The sequence below is a fragment of the Rutidosis leptorrhynchoides genome, unplaced genomic scaffold (assembly GCF_046630445.1).
Source record: "Rutidosis leptorrhynchoides isolate AG116_Rl617_1_P2 unplaced genomic scaffold, CSIRO_AGI_Rlap_v1 contig242, whole genome shotgun sequence".
In the NCBI taxonomy this organism is placed as follows: Eukaryota; Viridiplantae; Streptophyta; class Magnoliopsida; order Asterales; family Asteraceae; genus Rutidosis; species Rutidosis leptorrhynchoides.
Genome location: NW_027266491.1, coordinates 32,167 through 52,408, shown reverse-complemented (window position 1 = coordinate 52,408; position 20,242 = coordinate 32,167). Strand labels below are relative to the sequence as shown.

Here is a 20,242-nt window from a genome sequence, read left to right as displayed (position 1 = left end):
GATGTACTCAAAATACAAATATGGTCAATATATTCTAATACGGAGGTAGAGTGATTAGGCTTTAGGTAAAGTAAATAAAATAAAAGTTTATTTACATCAATGAGGATTGATTGAGATGCAAAATTATACCAATACAGCAGACCCTTCTCCCATAACGAAACCATCGCTTTATTCCAAGGTCTTGAAGCTTTTAGAGGTTCATGATTCCTCGTAGAGAGAGCCCTGCAAGCAATGAATCCACCTACCCCCAGGGGATGCACTGAAGCCTCGGCTCCTCCGGCAAGAATGACATCTGCTTCGCCTCGTCGGATGTGTTTGGCAGCTGCCGAGAAGCAGTAATTTGAGCTGGCGCATGCAGTTGATATGGGGTAACAAGGTCCATTCATTCCAGCATCTATGGCTAACAAAGCTGCTCCCATGTTGGTGATTGTGAATGGAATACAAAATGGACTCAGTCTCTTCACACCTTTTTGAGTTAGGGCTTGTGTAGCTCTATGTAATGTCATTGCACCTCCTATTCCTGTTCCTATTATGGTTCCAATTCTTGTTCTATCCATCTGTAACAAGCAAATGACAAGTAGAAGAAAATATATAATTTTCATTTAGTGCTTGATATAATGGTTCCTAGGTTGTTTCAAATTTTAATGATCATCATATTGCGCAGTTTCCCGACAAAAAATTTCGACTTAACCCGTAGAAGCGAATCATATATATGTTATTTTATCCCAAATTTGGGAATATCAAAAATGCAATATTTCAATTTAATATTTTGCTATTTTCTATCTATAAATAGTGAACTGACCATCACAACCGCATACAATGTTTTATACTACCTCCGTCTTTTAATATATGTATTTTTTTTTTAATATGATGTAATTAATAAGATGTATTGAAGGTATTTTTATTAAAAAAAATTTAATTTTTTTTTAAATAGAGCAAAACATTATATATAACTTGACAAATATTTTTTTGCAAAAATACTCTCAATACACCTAATTAATTACACTATATAAAAAAATCAAAACATCATGTATTGTGAAACGGAAAGAATAATTTATAAGTCACTCTACAAAGAGCGGTAATTTGGAAAAACATTGAACTTAGAAATATTCTCCTTTCCGGATTATCGATAATTAAAATGCATATGTAATACTTGAATGCAAAAAATTGCATTCTACTTAAAAGAGACGGAAATAAAAGCATACGTACTGACTTACAGTTTCTAAAACATTAGAGTCAAGGTTGGCATGTTGAAGGGTTCTCTTCCCAGCAACTAAGCAGTAGCGTATATAATCATCAAGTCGTGAATCGTTCGTTTCATCTATGTAGCCCTTTGAAGAGAATCCATGGATTTGTGCTGCAAATTTCGTCGAGTACGTCGTCGTATCAAAACTGTCAATATAGTGTCACATTCCGCGGGTTCAACTATTCGGAATGCTCCAGAATTATCCGGATGGCTCGAGATGGATCTGGAAGGATACGGAATTCACTAGAGAGGCCCGGAATACTCTAGAAGCGGCTAGAAGGATCGGGAAGGCTCCGGAAGCTTGCGGAAGGATCGGACTCCGGAAGACTCTAGAAGGCTCCGCCTTGGGCTAGACTTCTCCGGAAGGTTCCACACAATTGTAGAAGGCTCCTACATGTTCTAGAGCTTCTAGACACTCTAGAATACTCTTGTACATTCTCTAGAATCTTCTTGTATAGAATTCTCTAGAGTAATTGATAGGCTATATAAAGGGGTAAACCCCCTCATTTGAAAACAACACACATAGCACATATTTCTTATGCAATAAAGAGCATTTTCGTAGCTAGCTCATTCTCTCACATTCTAGCTTACTTTCCGAGTTCTTAAACATTTCTAAAACTTCCGCGAAGGGTCTAAAGGCTGACTTAGCTTCCGATGGGTGAAATTAGCTAAGTGCCACACATACTTAGTCGATTAAACTCTAAGTACGTGACAATAGGTTACCCCACTCTCACCTTGGAGAAGCTTATCATAGAACGTGTCAATATCATCAAAAACCGACACTAAACCCATTCCTGTTATCACTAACCTTTTCTTGGGATCTTTCTCCCTTTCTGGCAATGCCATTGCCCTAACTAGTGTACTTTTCCAGCTTTTTTGTACTGTAAAAAATATACAAGGACTTCATCAAATTAATATATTCTCCTTAAAAAAAATTAAAAAAAATTCTAAACTCTCATGGTCCTTATTGCATTAACGGATATGCCAAATATAGATTGATTGTAGAAATTATATTTAAACCGCTATAGTCCTAATTTCTACAATATTCAACCGCTATAGTCCTTATTGTCTTAATTTCTACAATCAATAGTCATCCAAATATAGTTAGCCAATCAATAGTCAAGCAAGGACTTAATTTGATTTATTGATTAAACTTCCCCTTAAAAATACCATTAATAGTCATAATTAATAAGTAAACCAGCAATTTGTATCCTCGATCGATCGAGTGTTTAGAATACTTGGGTACCTTCTTTAACTATTTAAAAAATCTAATCTAAGAGGAAGACAGAAAGTGCTTGCCTGAAATAGAGAAATATGTTTTTGGCGAACAGATATTCTTCTTCTTCGAACGATGTCCAAGACTCAGAGAAGTCGAAGACACAACAATGCTAGCCATCTTTCTCTCTACACAACTATATCTTCCATCTCACCACCTGCTCACCTAGAAGGATAAATAAATATACAAGCATAATTCTAGAATTGATTGGCAATATAAATCCGAGACTTAGGGAAGTTTGCTAAAGTTTGGCTGACTATTGATTGTAGAAATTAGGAACACCATAAATAGCATGGTTTTTTGGAAGTTAGATATGGCCTTCGTTTATTTTTATGCATGTTTAAGATGACAGATATATAATTAGTTAGCGATAAATGCACTGGCGGTACAGATATATAATTTGAAGTTAGATCTTTGCATTATTTATTTTTGAAATGCCATTATTTATTTTTGATATAAATACCTCAACTTAAGTTAAACCATCTAATTTTTCACTAGATATGCTTAATTTTTTTATGTTGCACTTAGGGACGGACGCAGGAATAAATGTCGGATAGTGTCGAAGAACGATAATGTGTCTAAATTACGAATGATATGATTATTAAGGAGGACTTTCGATTATACAATATATATTTTAATACATTTAATCAAATTGAATATGATTTAAGTCTATTAATTGGAATTTTTATGTCGCACTGATGAACTTTTTGAATCACATTAAATATTATTATAAGAAAATTTATTAAAATTGAATGACGTAGTTATTATTTAAATGTTTCAACAAGTATTTTCTATGAAATGTACATATTTGTATTTATGAAATTTGATTATAATCTATAAGAAATTATGTAAGTTTTTAACAAAAAATTATTTGCTTACCTCTCTATTCTAAGTCTATTTACTTGTCTTTATAAGAAAAGTTAAACTGAGGATAAAAAAAGAGGATAGGAAAAACTTTTAAAAAGGTAGTGAATGCGAGAGTCTATCCAAGATATGTAGGATGGTGGGAAGACGCTCAACCACTAGGCTAAGCTGGCATTACAATTTCGTTTGTGAAAAAGATTAATTAAACACATTAGTTAATTTTTTTTTTTTAAAACCCTGCCCAAAACCACCTAGTTCTGTCACTGGTTGCAGTCAACTTAAATTTTACTCCATTAAATACATATTTAAGTGCTCAAGACTTGAAACAAAAATAAAATTACCTCAAAATTATTATTCCATTCGATCCACCTCGAGGATCTCGTAATGAAAGTTGCGAATCTTAACAAAATAATTAATGGTAGGAAAAGTGGTATGTCTGTCCATTATTTATTATTCAAAAATCATAAATGTTCATTCAAAATGGAATATTTATTAAAATAAATATAATGATAAGATTGGAAAAAATAGCTCAAATATGCATGGATTTCATAAAACGACATTTGAAATGAACCAAATCAAATTTCATTACGAGACACTTGAAGTGGACCGGAGGGAGTATTTTGAACTCCAGCCTTCACTTTAAAATTGTTAAGTCGGCGTGTAATTATACGACCATGTAATTACTAGCGTAATTATATGACCATGTAACTACTAGCGTGCAATTATATATCCGTGTAATTACGTACGTATTTTATTTTTTATGCTTTTTGGTTAATATGGTGTAATTGCGTTGTTAGAATGTTATGTTTGGTTGTACGGTTACCAATATTAGATTATAAAACATAAATAACATAATAAGAAAAAAATTTAAACCGTGTAATTACACTAATTCCTACGAGGAGGTCCGAATTGAAACCGTATAATTGGACCTACGAATTACATGCAATTATACGGGACCAACTAATTACACGACCACCCAAATATAAAAACATGTGTGATTACCATCAATTACACACAAATTCAATTACACAATGACTTTCCAAAAATCTCACAACTTATCAAAACTTTCAACCTGAAAATGCAAAACCTAGCTATAAGCTAGATAATATAGAAACATGATTTTACTACATTGATTGATCATTATAAAGCATCACTTTAAATTAATTTCAATTTACTAAACTGATAAGAATTGATCCGTCGGTATTCGGGATAACATGCCGAACCCACTAATAATTTTATGAACCCGTTATCTTTAAACTTGATTCAGCTTCTTAATTAATTAATACTCCTTCCATTCCATAATATTTGTCAATTTTTATTTTTTAATTTGGCTTTCAAAATGACATAAAAAATTACAAATACTCGTAGTATGTCTATCATATATAGTTCTTTAAAGGAAAAACGTCCCTTAAGGTTGTTCCACAACCAACCACCATTCAAAATTCGACATATGGTAGTTATTAATTATTTAATTTTTTTTGGTAAATAATGTGTTTGATATTTAATTTAATTTTATGATATATTTAATAATAACTTCACTATAATATATTTTTTATTTTCGAACCGAGAAGTTGGCGAAGCAATTCTATTCGACGACCTTGACGATTATTCTAAAGAATGTATCTCCACAAGGATTGAATGATTACAAGTCAATTGCTTGCTGCACATTGACTTACAAGCTTATTTCTAATGTAATTACTTTTCGACCTGCTTGCGTATTGCCTGCCTTAATTAGCCCATTACAGTATGCGTTTGTGGCTGGAAGACTTATTACAGACAATATACTTGTGGCAAATGAACTAGTTAGAAATTATCATAGGGTGTTGCTGAATCTTTTATGTGCAATCAAGATTGATATACGTAAAGCATATGACTTGGTTACAGGGACTTTTTAGAGGAAGTATTATATGGTTTTAGTTTTCCGCACAAGTTTGTCAAATGTTTTATGGTATGTGTCAGAACTGTGTGCTATTCCTTATTGATTAATGAGGGATTGGAGAGTTTTTTTTTTCAGGAAGAAGGGACTCCGACAGGACGATCCATTGTCTCCCTTACTATTTGTCCTTGTAATGGAAGTTTTGTCAAGACTCTTATCGGCTACCTCTGATCGGTTTCGGTTTCATCGAGGGTGTGAGTATATGAGATTAAATCACTTGTGTTTTACATATGACCTTTTTTAGTTTAGTTTGGGCGATGATTTCTAGGTACAGTGGTTGAAGTCTAAATTAGATCACTTTTACGGTTTATCTGGGCTTCAGGTCTGCGATGAAAAAAGCAATATCTTTCTTCAGTAGAGGTCATAGTTAGTTGAAAAGTAGGATTTTGGGTAGTTGTAGTTTTCTTGAAGGGGAACTGCCAGTGCATTATTTAGGGGTGTCGTTGATTTCTACGAAATTAAAAAAGGAACATTGCTTTGCACTTATTGAGGCTGTCTCGACATGGTTAAATGGTTGGGCGGTTAAATGGTTGGGCGGTTAAAAACTTGTCTTATGCTGGTCGGTTAATTTTATTGAATTCTATTATGAGAAATCTCCAGGTGTTTTGGTTCTTAGCTTTCCTATTACCGAAAGTCGTGACAAAGCTCATTGATACAAAATGTCGCTCCTTTCTGTGGACGGAGCTAGAAGACTCACGAAAGAGCTTGGTGGCTTGGAAATCCGTGTGTAAGCAGAAGAGAGGAAGAGGGCTTGGAGTTATTGATCTGGCCATTTGGAATAGGGCTATTGTTGGAAAACAGGTATGGACTATATTGGCCGATAAAGCTTCGCTTTGGGCAGTTTGGATTACTGAAACAAAGCTTCAAAGGCTTAGTTTTTGGGGCATTTGCATGCCACCTGATATTAGTGCTGCGTGGGGTAATCTGCTTGATCTTCGTAGTGATTTGAAGCATTATTTTGAGTACCAGATGAGGCTGGATTGTAACTTTTCGTTTTGGTTTGATCCTTGGATGTTGGGAGTTGCGTTGCATGATCAGTTCCCAAGAATTATATATTCTGATGTAGACGTAGCTAAAGAAACTAAAGTGCATCAGATATACCGAAATGGGCAATGGAGACTTCCATAACCGATTAGTATCGAGATAGTAGAGGCCTGGGACATAGTGTAGTCAGTTGAGGTTCAAGTTGTGTCTGATAGGATTATTTGGATAGACAATGAATCCGATAAGTATACTATCTCCTCAGCCTATGAAATTCTTCGTTCAAAAGCTCAAACTGTAAATTGGGCAAATTTAGTGTGGGGTAAAGGACCTTGTCCTCGACATAGTTTTATTTGATGGTTATTTTAAATCGACTAGCTATGAAGTCGACAATTTTTTGTTGGGGTTTGTGCATGGATAACATATGTCCTTGTTGTGGGCTGGTGGCTGAAACTAAGGATCATCTATTTTTTGATTGCCCTTTTTCGAAGTTAGTTTGGAATGGTTTTTATGCAGTTTGTTGGTGTCGTTAGGCCATCGAAACCATGGCGGTGGGAGTTAGTTTTGTAGTGTCGAAAGGCTGGAGGAAAATCACAGCTGTCAAATTTGCGAAGACACATCTTTTATACGATGATTTACTATATATGGAAAGAGAGAAATGATTGTATCTTCCGTAATCAACCGGTTAATTTTCAAAGAGTGGTTGGTAGCATAAGAGAGACAATTTTTTACTACTCTACTTGTGTGCCAAATAGAAATTTTGATAGAATTATAGACCGATAGCGCATTGTATAGTTTAGCGCTCTTTTGATTTAAAGTGTTGACGTTTCGGTTTGCCTTGATGAATAAAAAATTTCTTTACCAAAAATAAAATATATTTTTATTTTATATTATTCTATGTATTAAGATGGATCGGTGATCTCTTAATGAAAAAATATCAAAAAAATACTATAAGTCAAATTCATCCTTAAATATAATAATTTAAAAAAATTGCCACGTGTCAATTTTTGTATGGCGGTTTATTGTTAGGCAAACTGCTAACATATGATACAAGTTTTTGCATTCTTTTAAGTTTTTTAGGTTTACATCACTGTAATCTAATTTTTGTTATTCTGCTGATTATGTTGATTTTTATGTATTTATGTCTATCATGTATGAGTCTCATTCTTTTGAACAAGCTAGTTAATATAAATGGGAACAAATTAAACAATGCAAAATGAACTATCTGCTTTTCTTGATAATGGTACATGAAACTTGATGAAATTGTTGTCAGGAAAGAAATCTATTGACCGCAAGTGGGTGTATAAATTGAAGTTAAAAACCATATAGTATTATGGATCGTTTTTATTAAATTTATATTTTATTTTATTAAGCATCGCTATAAGTTACTATACTAGTGGCCAAAAGTTCTAATCAAGTAGAAGGTTTAGACTACGTGGAGAGGAGATTGGGAAAGATAAATTGGATATAATACATTAGTTGATAAGTTGGTTTAAGATTTAAGGGTGAGTTCATCTGGAAGGTTGTAGGTTGATCTTTCACGGATGTGGGGAGGATTATTTTTTTTTTTACTCCAAAATCAATAAACAAAAAAGAGATCATATATTAATTAATAATTTTGGGATTAATTATTTTTATTTAAAATTTAAGCTTTTAAATATATTTAATTATGTTTAAGTTAATTGCAAGATTAGCAAATTAAACGGTAGACATTGAAAAATTAGATGGTATTAATTTGATGTATTTATTTGAAACAATGGCAATTGAGGTATAAAAGTTTGTAATAATGTTCAGTACGGCCGGAGTTATGTCATCTTAAACATCTAAAGTTCAAAAAATCATGCTATTTATGGTTTTCCTAATTTCTATAATCAATATTGTCGCCTAAACTTTAGGTAACTTCCCAAAGTCTCGGATTTCCGATTGCCTCCTTTGGCCGCTACAGATTAGATTTACATTGCCAATCGTTTCTAGAATTATGCTTGTATTTATTTATCCTTCTAGGTGGTGAGATGGAAGAGAGAGAGATGGCTGGCATTGTTGTGTCTTCGACTTCTCTGAGTCTTGGACATCATGCGAAGAAGAAGAATATCTGTTCACCAAAAACATGTTTCTCTATTTCAGGCAAGCACTTTCTATCTTCATCTTAGATTAGATTATTTAAATAGTTAAAGAAGGTACCCCAGTATTCTGAACACTCGATCGATCGAGGATACAAATTGCTGGTTTACTTATTAATTATGATGATTAATGGTATTTTTAAGGGGAAGTTTAATCAATATAAATCAAATTAAGATAGAGGGGAGAGATTCTCTATCAAGGTAAACCTGAGTAGGGGTGTCGGGGACTAAATATTTTATCCTAATTTCTAGCAAAAGGAACTCGATGAAACATTAAAAGTAAATTACAAGATATTACAATCTCTCTCAAAATACACGTCAATATTCGGGTACATAAGCACGAGCCACTAAAGAATCAAAATTACTGATTTTATCAGATATTTTGAGATAAAACCTAACGTCCATTTGTAGATTCTTTCCTTCGTTTCTTTCTTTCTTTTTATTTTTTTATGTTTTTTATTTCTATATATGAGGGAGATATATTAATTTGATGTAGTTCTTGTATATTTTTTACAGTCCATAAAAGTTGGAAAAGTACACTAACAAGGGCAATGGCATTGCCAGAAAGGGAGAAAGATCCCAAGAAAAGGATAGTGATAACAGGAATGGGTTTAGTGTCGGTTTTTGGTAATGATATCGACACGTTCTATGATAAGCTTCTCCAAGGTGAGAGTGGGGTAACCTATATTGACAGTTTTGATACCACGACGTACTCGACGAAATTTGCAGCACAAATCCATGGATTCACTTCAAAAGGCTACATAGATGAAAAGAACGATTCACGACTTGATGATTATATACGCTATTGCTTAGTTTCTGGGAAGAGAGCCCTTCAACATGCCAACCTTGACTCTAATGCTTTAGAAACTGTAAGTTAGTACATATGCTTTTATTTCCGTCTCTCTTACAAGCAGACGCAGAAACATGATTCAAATATCAGGAGTGTCGAATATAAGTCAGGAGTGTCGAATATAATACATCGATAGTTGATTGAACGTATATAATATATATTTAAAGTAATATAATATAAAAATATTTTTTTGAAATGTTTAAAATTTATGTCATTTTAAACTTTTATTTATATCAAAATAATTTGGAAGCCTCTAAAAATCTTTATCGATGATATCAACAGTTTAACAAAATGTTATTGCTATGCTTGAAATTTAGAAAAATGAAAACAAACTAAACAGAAAAACGAGACTGAAATTAGAGAGAAGAAAAAATATTAATTATTAATATGCAACAATTTAACATAATATTTAATGCACTGTGTTAGAAATTTGACAGAAGAAAAAAAGAAAAATCTAAATAAAAAAAGAAGCATGTAATTAAATTAAAAAGAAAAATAGAATAATTAGAAAACGGAGGATTGAACCTGTGTACCCTTGGACACAGGATTAAGCTAGCACACAAAACCATATTAACTTTATTCAAGTGATCCACATCTGCTTAAATATATACATATGAACTAATACACAGAGAAAAAAACTATTAACCAAATTTTTTTGCCTGTGGCGGAGGCTTGCCGTGGCACACCCTGACTTTTAGCTCCGCCACTATTTACAATATAATATTTACATTCAATTGATATGCATATCACTTATTGATAATTTAAAATGGCAAACGATTTAATTGCAACCTTAATATTTTTTCAAATTTCAACTTTAGAGTGACTACTTTCATAAGCATATAGGAAGTCGAACAAATATTATTTTAAAATTGTACATGGACTTAAGTTTAAGTTAAAAACGAATTAAATAATCATCCATTTAACTTTAGAAAATTTAACTTTTGTTAAATGAATAGTGTTTGTACAATTCAAGATTGTTTGTTGATTTCAACAAATAATAAACAACAAATAAAAGCATGTATAAAGTGATATTATACTAATGTGTACAAAGACACAACACAATTAACTAGATCGGAGATAGTGAGGAACAAAATTAGTTGTTCTTCAATTAGTTATAAACCTCTCATAATGATCGATTATTTTAGCAAGACTCGCGAACTAGGAGTTTGTTATCACTCGAAGATAACTCATGACATCTTATCCTAGAATGAATTTCGGTTCACTTCTCAATTTCATAGTTTTTTTGATGAATGTCAAGAGTAGATATAACATCCTATCCAAGAATGAGTCATCGATCGACTCCATCCTCTTGTCTAATTCTCTCTCGGTACAAAACTTCCCCTCAATCTTAACAATTCTTATAAGAATCTTCTCTTACTATTCTCTCCGATTAAACACCTCTTCAATTATACATCCTCTTCTTTTACAACTCTACAACCTATAGAATTTGTTTATTATGATCAACTATTAAATGATATCGATCAAGTAACAGTTAGATTGGTTCGACGAGAGAGATGCTCGAGAGTTTTATCTTAGGGAGTTCCCACCCCTACTTGTTTATGTAACTTACAAGTAAGGAGTATGTATCTATTTATAGGTAAAATGTTATTGGGTCACACACAATGAAGCACTCGATCCGTCCATCCACTAAACTTGGAGAACACTCGTTGATTAAAGGATAAACAAGATTATAAGATATAAGACGATCTAAAAAAAGTTAAGACAGCAAGATATTTGTTGAAGAACACTCAGTCATTTGATTTATCTTAAAATTCTTTTAAGACGGTCAATTATGTGAAGGAAGAGAGCAATTCATTTTTCAATCCGCATGAATCATTTGTGTATGTTGATAATGATAGTTAATCCATATGATCTTTACTAGAAGCATTTTTTTGTCATTGATCTTTTACATATTTATTTATTATTTTCATAGTAAGATTTAAGTATGGAAGGAAAGTATCATACATTTAATCTTACAAGATCTTTGAGATATAATACGTAATAATATTCTTCTTGATTTTTCTGATAGAGAAAAGTCCAAAGATACAATGCCGAAAAGGATATCGGAACAAGCCTTTAACAGTGCTTCAACGAAAAAAAATCTAAACTGACATGAAATAAAATTCTCAACCAGAGCCAAAGAAACAAAGCAAATTAAACTTGAAACCGAGCTCACATTCTTCAAAACCAAGAAAAACATCAACTCAAATCATTAGAAGACGAACTTCGAATTAAATCCATGTAGCTACCAAAAGCACATCTCCGAGAGAAATAAATTCAATTTGTAGGACATCATTGAGAAATTGGCGATTTCAATTTCGAGTAAAAGAAACATTAGAGGGATGCAAGACCACATTACATAGTTAAGACTTGATTTTCACTTACTACATTTGATCAAGGTTTGATTGATAAAAACCTTATGGCTACTTTGACCACTTTTTATGTCATGGGGAGGACGGAAGGTGAGACCTTGACAAGGCCAAATTGGGTGATCATCTCTGCTTCACTCTTAGTCTTGTCGAATCCATGATCTTGAGAGTCACAAATCGATTTAGCTTTCATAATATATAAGATTACCTTTCCTGCGAACTCGTTTTCATTTTCCTCGTCTTGATTGTCAAGTTCTGGACTTTGTAGATCAATGCGTTCATCTTGAATATTTTGAACATTTGTCAATCAAATCCAAGTAAATCTTCCTTTTAGAATATCACAAGGCTGTCAAGGTCTCCATACAGAAAAATACTCTTAAATCTAGCCCATGCCAGAGCCACGCACCAACTCAAACGTTTCTAATATAGTGAAAGTGACAATTACCTATGACCTCCCATAGGTTTAATGTCGATGAAATTTGACAGCCCTTACTCTTTTCGATTAAGTCACCTAATGTGACAACTCAACGAGATACAACTGAAACCTAAGTCTAATAATCACTTATATATAATCTCCTTTTATCGAAGTGATCAATTAGATGTACAAATGATCTACTTAAGAATAATCTAAACAATGATATAACAACCTATTCTTAAGATAGATTCTAAACAACAGTAGATAAGCAGATAATTAACCAGTACTAACTAAATATATTACAGTTAATAATCTAAAGATGTTTACAATCGAAAGATAAACTAAGTACAATAAACTATAGAGAGATAGTTCAGTAGGACCTGAACCAGAACTTACAAAGCTTTGTCTACATTCGGCTTATGCACCTTTATTTGGTAAATTGATGACGCTTAAGTCTTTCCTTTAGATGACGGTGAAACCGAGACTTAGGGTCCGTTCGTTTTGCAATTTACGGATGCTCGAGCATGCTTAAGCTTGCTCCAGACTGTCTCGAAAAACGTGTTTTTTTTGCCAATTTTAGTAAAAAACACGTCTTTTGAGGCAGTTTGGAGCAAGCTTAAGCATGCTCGAGCATCCGTAAACCGCAAAACGAACGGACCCTTAGTGTTAAACGATGGAGGACTAGTTCAGTTGAGCTGATACTGAAGTAGTGTCGTCTGGACTGATTCAGTTTAATTGATACTGAACCAGTGTCTTCAGAGCTGATTCAGTTGAGTAGATACTGAACCAGATACGTCAGCAACAGTTTGCAATATGTGAATCTATAGATCTGGTGATTTAGAGATCTAATAAACATATAGTATGGTAAACTATTTGTGTTGAAAGTCTTCTTGAGATGAGTAAGGTTGTGCTTGAGACTTTGAAGATGAATTAGTTACAACTATTGAAGTTAAACTGATTTGACACACTAATGTAAAAGTGATTAGTATCTCTAAGACTGGTGGTGAGGTTTAGAGATTTAAAAATGAATAAAACAATTGATATTGAATGAAACGTGCTCATTTGATTCGAATGATAGAAATAACACCTCAACAAGTAGCTACTCGACCAGTTGTTACAGGGGCGGATACGAAAATAATCCTGAGTCGAATATGGATTCGATCAGCATTGCAAAAACGTGATAAAGTGGAAGAACAGTTCTCACTTATAATAGATCGAGTTGTTTGAGCATATAAACATTATAATAATTGGCTCAAGATAGATTAAACAACTTTAAAGAATAACAAGACATTAACACGAGAGATTTTAGTGCAAACATTTTGCGTCTTTTATTTATATCGTAGTTGGATGTACTAACGAACACCTAATTTGCGAGCGATTGCACCGAGTAGCAATTTCTTGCAATAGTGGGAGATTAACCTCCTGAATTACCTAGGAGCTTGTGCACAAGTCGCATTGCTCAACTAATCCCATAAACTCGAAAATTTCCTACATAAAACTAGATCCAGGCAACCCAATCTATTCTAGGATACTACCTCTCTTAGCCACTGAGCGGGTAGTACTCTCGACCCTTGTTCCTAACCCTTTAAACCTTGAATAACCTATGACAACAAACAGATGTTCGTGGTGGAGTTGAACTCGAACACCCCCTAACAATCCTCTCTTGGGTAAGTTGTTTGTGCAAAGAGGACTGTTTGAAATTTGCCTTCTTTTTATAGAGTTTGATATGATTTGATCGTGATTTCCTTGTGATTCATTAAGCCGATCTTTACTTTCCATTTTCATATATATTTCCTACATGAGGCACAAGGAACTGATTCAATTTCCTTTTTGGTTGATCTGAAAACAAAGCATGATCCTTGATAATTGTTTCCTTTTATAACATACCAGATTCTTGATCTTTGTTTCCTCTTATATTGTGTCGATCCTTGGTGCTAGAGAGGATTCTTGAGCCTTCGATCTTTTCATGTCATCGATCTTGTTTGTAGAATTTAAATTGATCCTGATCGTTGACATGTTATGCTTTGGCAATCCAAGTAATCGACTAATGCTTGCATTTTGATTAGAAACAATAATACATTATTATATGTTTGATTAAACCATATTGTAAACTTTAAAGTAAACCATAAATGTCTATCCATGGTCAAAAAGTGACAATCTTTACAGATAAACTTGATGCATGTAGCATGCATTCATAGTCGACATTAAAGTCATGATTAGAAAATATTTTGTAAAGCTTTGGTAATTGAGTCCATTGATTTCACTTCACCAAGTATGCTCCTCTTTAGCCAATCAGGAATCTCATCAGATGTAATGAAAACGATCGGAGCCTTAATTGAACCACTTTATCTTGAGAGACATTCATGGCATGACCACCCCTTAGTTTGAAGCCACCAATTCAGACATCATTTAAGGTAACAATAAGATCCTCAATATTATCAGAGTAAGCTGGTTTGAGAAAACCAAACCAATTCTCACGAAAATTATGTTTATGAGCGACAAAAATCTGAGAACTAGAAAAGCACTTACTAATAGTTCTTCTTAGGTGGAGGGCATTTCAATCGGAGGGAAAATTTTCTAAATAAGTAGGAAGCCTAGGGCCGAACTTTATGAGTCCCTGGAAACATTGAGCCAATAGTCGGATGAAAAGAATTATGAGGGAACTGATCAGGTGAGGAATGAGTCTAGAAAAGGAGGGTCAGGGATTTGATGGCAAGAGGGTTAGGTTCTGATTAATGTCGACTGGGACATAATGGGCTAAATGTCACTAGGATTGATGGTGGTGTTGAGTGCCTCTGAAAGGTTAGTGGCTAATGGTACAAACATGAATTTGCTGCCATAGGAGACTTTACTTTAGGAACACAATCATAAATCACACACTTTATAAATTTCATAGATTTTAAGGCTTCGATCATGGTGACATTGGAGATATTAGCGGAGATCTTGTTCAACTTACAAAGGGTTTGAACCTCTCTCCTAGTAAGACTTTGAAGCACCTCGACACCCATAATATTAGAGTGATTACTGTTGGCCGAGAGAGATGATATTACCACATCACGGAAGGAGGGGGTTTGGGCTCACTTTGAGTAGATGTGACGGGAAGGTGACTTTGCAAACAGACTAGGTTAAGCTGAGAAACAAACAGGCCGACTAGAGTCGACGGCATGAGGCGGCACATAGATTCATATGGGAAGGTCAAGGGTTCAGACAGGAGAGAAGTCTCTGACTAAGAGACTGAGGGGGTGACCAAAGCCAACGGCTAAAGGCTTCACACCAGCGGAAGAGAAGCGGAGGAGGCCGATATCGGAGAGGAGGAACTTTGCGACTTCAGACGGAGCTCTGACATGGTGACATGAGCTTTAATAGAAGAGGAACAAACCAAAAACACAAAGAAGACGAAGGAAGAGATGCTCTAATGGTAGCGGCGAAGCACAATTGCAGTTCTGATATGGCGGAGCCGGTGAGCAACAATTGACCAGGAAGAGAGAACTGAGGCGATGAGACTTGAAGGTGGAGATGGGGAGCTTGACGATAAGGCATGAGGGTTGAGGCAGCGGCAGAGGGAATCGACGCAACGGCGGAGGGAATCATTGATTTGGGAGAAAGGGTTTTTTTAGGGAAGTTGTATTCCTCATAATTGTTGAATCGGGACATGTTTCGTGTATCGTTTTTACGATTTTTGTATTGGGATTTATCGTAAGATGCGGGACACATTTTTTATAAGCTTAAAGTATATAATATAAAAGATATATTACATATTAATTACCAAATAAGTGAGAAAATAATTAACATTAATCATCCATCATGATATAATACTATAAGGTAATCAATTTGTAAGTATTATATCAATATATCATATCCAAATTCATTTCAAAAAATCAAAACATCAAAAAATTATTAAAAATATTGCTAAACCCTCAACCTACTATACTATCTTTTAATTCATCTTCGAATCTTTTAATCATCTTTAAAATTGATATTCTCATCACCATCATTCAAAATTATAAAGCCTTCAACATCTCTATTAGATGCATCGGCTACATCTTCAATATCTTTGATATCTACAATAATTTATTTATTTTTGATAAATTTTTAATACAAACTACACACCCACAATCCACTTCCATTGGGGTCAAACTCATAATCTCTCGATGGAGGAAGTGCCTAACCATTAGGCCACAATAACTTCAATATTAATATCATTAATATTTTTTGACCTATTTTTTTGACATTAAGTGAAAGTACCTTGAATCCATTCGATTTTAATGAAAATAGTATAAACTCGTCTTGAATTTATTTGAAAATATTTTGTCGGTATAAAGTTTGTATCGTTAAAAATATCGAACCGCACCATTGAATCGCAGAATTTGAGGGATTCATATGGGATACAGAGCCAAAAAGGATACGGCCCTTTGATACGTATCTTTTTAACGTAAAAAATATCGAATCGTAAGATTTGTATCGTGTATCGTGGGATACTTACGATTATGGTCTTCCTATGTCTTTTTGACACGCGCCCCGTCTTTAACGTTGCCTTCCTATAATTTTCTCTAATTTGATTTAGAAGATTAGAATATTATTTATCAAATTAATTTGGCAAATAAATATTCTAACTGAAAAAACCATTCTGATTCAAATCCTATTTTAAAAGTCGAATAAATCTAAACCGAAATCATTCTTATCAAATCGAAATTATCCTAAATTTTATAACCAAGATGTGATAATTACGCCCACCACAAAACCAACAAAGGTTTGTGCATTTATAACTTTCAAGTTCTAAAACATTGTATAAGGTTGTGAAGGTATTTATAAATAGAAACTATGTACTAAGAATATAAAACTAGAATATTTTAAACTTCGAAAAGCAATGTTGATTTTTGTTAGCTAATATTCACGCACAGACACATTACTTGGTGAATATGAGAAGACTAGTTTTTTAAGAGGTCCGTACAATTCACATGATATTTATTATCCGATAGAGAATATGTCATGTGTTAGTTTTCTAGATATTTTCTGTTTTGTATCCATCATAATAAATCAGTGCAGATAGATGACCACTCCGATATGACACAATATGATCAGTTTATATTGCATTTTGATACTCTTAAATTTGAGATATATTAGATGACTTGCTTGTACTAGTTAAGTCGACAAGTGTTATAGGGCAAGTACTTCACAACTAAAATGCGATGATCCTAAACTTGAAACAACCTGTAAACCACTAATTAATGAATAATATTTTCTTCTTATTTTTCATTTGCAGATAGATAGAACAAGAATTGGAACTATAACAGGAACAGGAATAGGAGGTGCAATGACCTTACATAGAGCTTCAAAAGCCCTAACTCAAAAAGGTGTGAAGAGAATGAGTCCATTTTGTATTCCATTCACAATCACCAACATGGGAGCAGCTTTGTTAGCCATAGAAGCTGGATTGAATGGACCTTGTTACCCCATATCAACCGCATGTGCGAGCTCGAATTACTGCTTCTTGGCAGCTGCCAATCACATCCGACGAGGCGAAGCCGATGTCATTGTTGCCGGAGGAGCTGAGGCTTCAGTACACCCCCTTGGGGTAGGTGGATTCATTGCTTGCAGGGCTCTCTCTAAGAGGAATCATGAACCTCGAAGAGCTTCGAGGCCTTGGGATAAAGATCGCGATGGTTTCGTTATGGGAGAAGGATCTGCTATATTGGTATAATTTTATATCTCAATAAATCCTCATTCATATAAATAAACTTTTATTTTATGTACTTTACCTTTACCCGAATCATTCTACCTCCGTATTAGAATATTGGCCACATTTATATTTTGAGTACATAAAAATGTGTGAAAACGTATATTTTCTTCCCTCATGTTTCACCTGTACACCTTTTCAATCTCTCACGTTTTTTCGTTAGCCTAAAAAATCCTCACGTTTATCGCTAGTGATCATATACATACCCCTCTACCGTTAACTTTGCACATGTGACACATAGTGACACCTAGTCAGCTAACAGACCAATAAATTTGTGACACGTATCATCTGATTCGTCAAAATCTTTGACACGTCATCAAAATCCATATTTTTCTTTGCAAAAATTGGTGATGTGGCAAAAATTGGTGACATGTCACTGACACGTGTCACAATTACATGAGTTCGTCAGATCACTAGGCATGAGTTCGTGCCATAGAGCGCCACATAGATGCCACGTAGGTGAAGTTAACGGCGGAGGGGTATTTTTGGTTGCTAGCGGGAAACGTGAGAGTTTTTAGGCCAACGGAAAAATATGAGGGACTGAAAAGGCGTTACAGGTGAAACGTGAGGGACGAAAATATACATTTTCTCATCAAAATGTGGATGTATGTAGACATAACTTATACTAGTTAGATCAATTTTTTAATATACTGTATGAAAACAGCAAACGTTATTACTATTCTACTACGAAAGTAATAGTATGATTTCTAGGTTTGTCATGAAATAACGTTATATTTTCGTTCAGGTTATGGAAAGTTTGGATCATGCAATGAAAAGAGAAGCTACTATTTACGCAGAATACTTGGGAGGTGCTACTAATTGTGATGCTTACCACATGACTGATCCCCGTTCAGATGGTCATATTATCTCTTTCTGCATTGCCAAGGCTTTAGAAGACGCTGGAGTGTCTCCGGAAGAGGTACGAAATTAATTATGTATGATGATCTAACAATCAATCTTAATAATATAAATTACATGTAGACCCTAATGTTTACGCTGTATAGAATTTCTAAATAATTATTTAAGGACTAGATAAAAAAGATGATTAATTTATCCTTATTTTGTGAAATGTATTGCTATAAAAAGTTTTAAAACCTAGGAAGCCAGACCTAAAGTAGAATAAGTCCAGAGACCCATCCGCATATTCATCTAAACTAATCATGATCATGAGTCTAAACTAACTAAAAGTAGTTATCAACTTTTTTATATATTTCACATAAATTAAGTAGTAATTTGGTCAACATAAACTTAATAAATATTAGTTTGTATTTGTAGAAATAATGATGTATATATAATGTAAAAATTAAGTGTTAAAAAATTAATGATCAACCAATTTTGATTGAAGTTTCATATGAGAGGTTGTTATTTTGTCCGAAAGAATGTTTAAATATATTCTACGTAGGTTGTAAATGAATGTGGAATAGTTTATTATTAAATTGATTCTAAAATGAATTATAAATTATATATTAAAATAAATTGTTTAATATATAATGTCTATGACTTGGAATAGTTGATAAAATAGAAAGAATGTATTTTTCGTACCTTACACTTGTCAAATTAATATGTTAGGATAAAAAATATGTCTATATACGTAATGTGACGGATGGAGTTGTTAACAAATGGTCATTTGCAGGTGAACTACATAAATGCTCACGCAACATCCACACCCGCAGGGGATTTGGCTGAGGTTAAAGCTATTAAGAAGGTTTTTAAGAATTTATCCGAAATTAAGATGAATGGGACTAAGGTAAAAAAAATCTTGAATTTGCATGTGTTTCTCAATAATTTCTTAAACTATATCTAGAAAGTTTTGCTTAAACATTATTTTAATTTTTTTTATGAAATAGTCATTGATTGGACATGGACTTGGAGCATCTGGTGGATTTGAAGCCATAGCTACTATTAAAGCAATCAACACTGGTTGGCTACACCCAACAATTAATCAAGATGTAAATATCATTCAGTCATATTAATCTCTATATACTACAATTTAAATTGGGTATATATATCAACCAAATTTGAAAATATTTGTTGACTGTCTATAGAACTTGGAGCCCGAAGTCACAATTGATACAGTTCCAAATGTGAAGAAACAACATCAAGTTAATGTTGGTATGTGTATATAAAACTGTCTATTCAACTTTATGTTTGTTGATGATTAAATTGATGATTTAACTTTTCATTTTTGCAGCAATCTCTAACTCTTTTGGATTCGGTGGACACAATTCGGTGGTAGTCTTTGCACCCTTCCGACCATAGGCAAATCATTTAAAGTTATATTGAGCAAAATTCTTGTCAACAGAAATTATGAATAATTAAAAATTTTTATTCGGCCTAACTGGACTTTCGACCCAATTCTGTTCTAAGTGGACTTTCGACCAAATTTTCTTCTTACTTTACTTTCACTCAATAAATTCTTTCTTCTAAAGTTTTTCATGAGTTTTATCA

At 33.6% G+C, this 20,242-nt stretch overlaps 1 protein-coding gene across 1 annotated transcript; it reads left to right on the top strand.

Annotated features, from left to right (window-relative positions):
- The first annotated feature begins 231 nt into the window (after window positions 1-231).
- On the top strand, window positions 232-20,053 carry LOC139882200 (3-oxoacyl-[acyl-carrier-protein] synthase I, chloroplastic-like). The gene is made up of 8 exons (XM_071866564.1): window positions 232-304; window positions 8,988-9,292; window positions 17,321-17,752; window positions 18,540-18,713; window positions 19,428-19,541; window positions 19,642-19,743; window positions 19,840-19,906; window positions 19,986-20,053. Exons 1-8 carry the CDS (start codon window positions 232-234, stop codon window positions 20,051-20,053), a joined length of 1,335 nt encoding a protein of 444 aa, XP_071722665.1.
- Window positions 20,054-20,242: the final 189 nt, after the last annotated feature.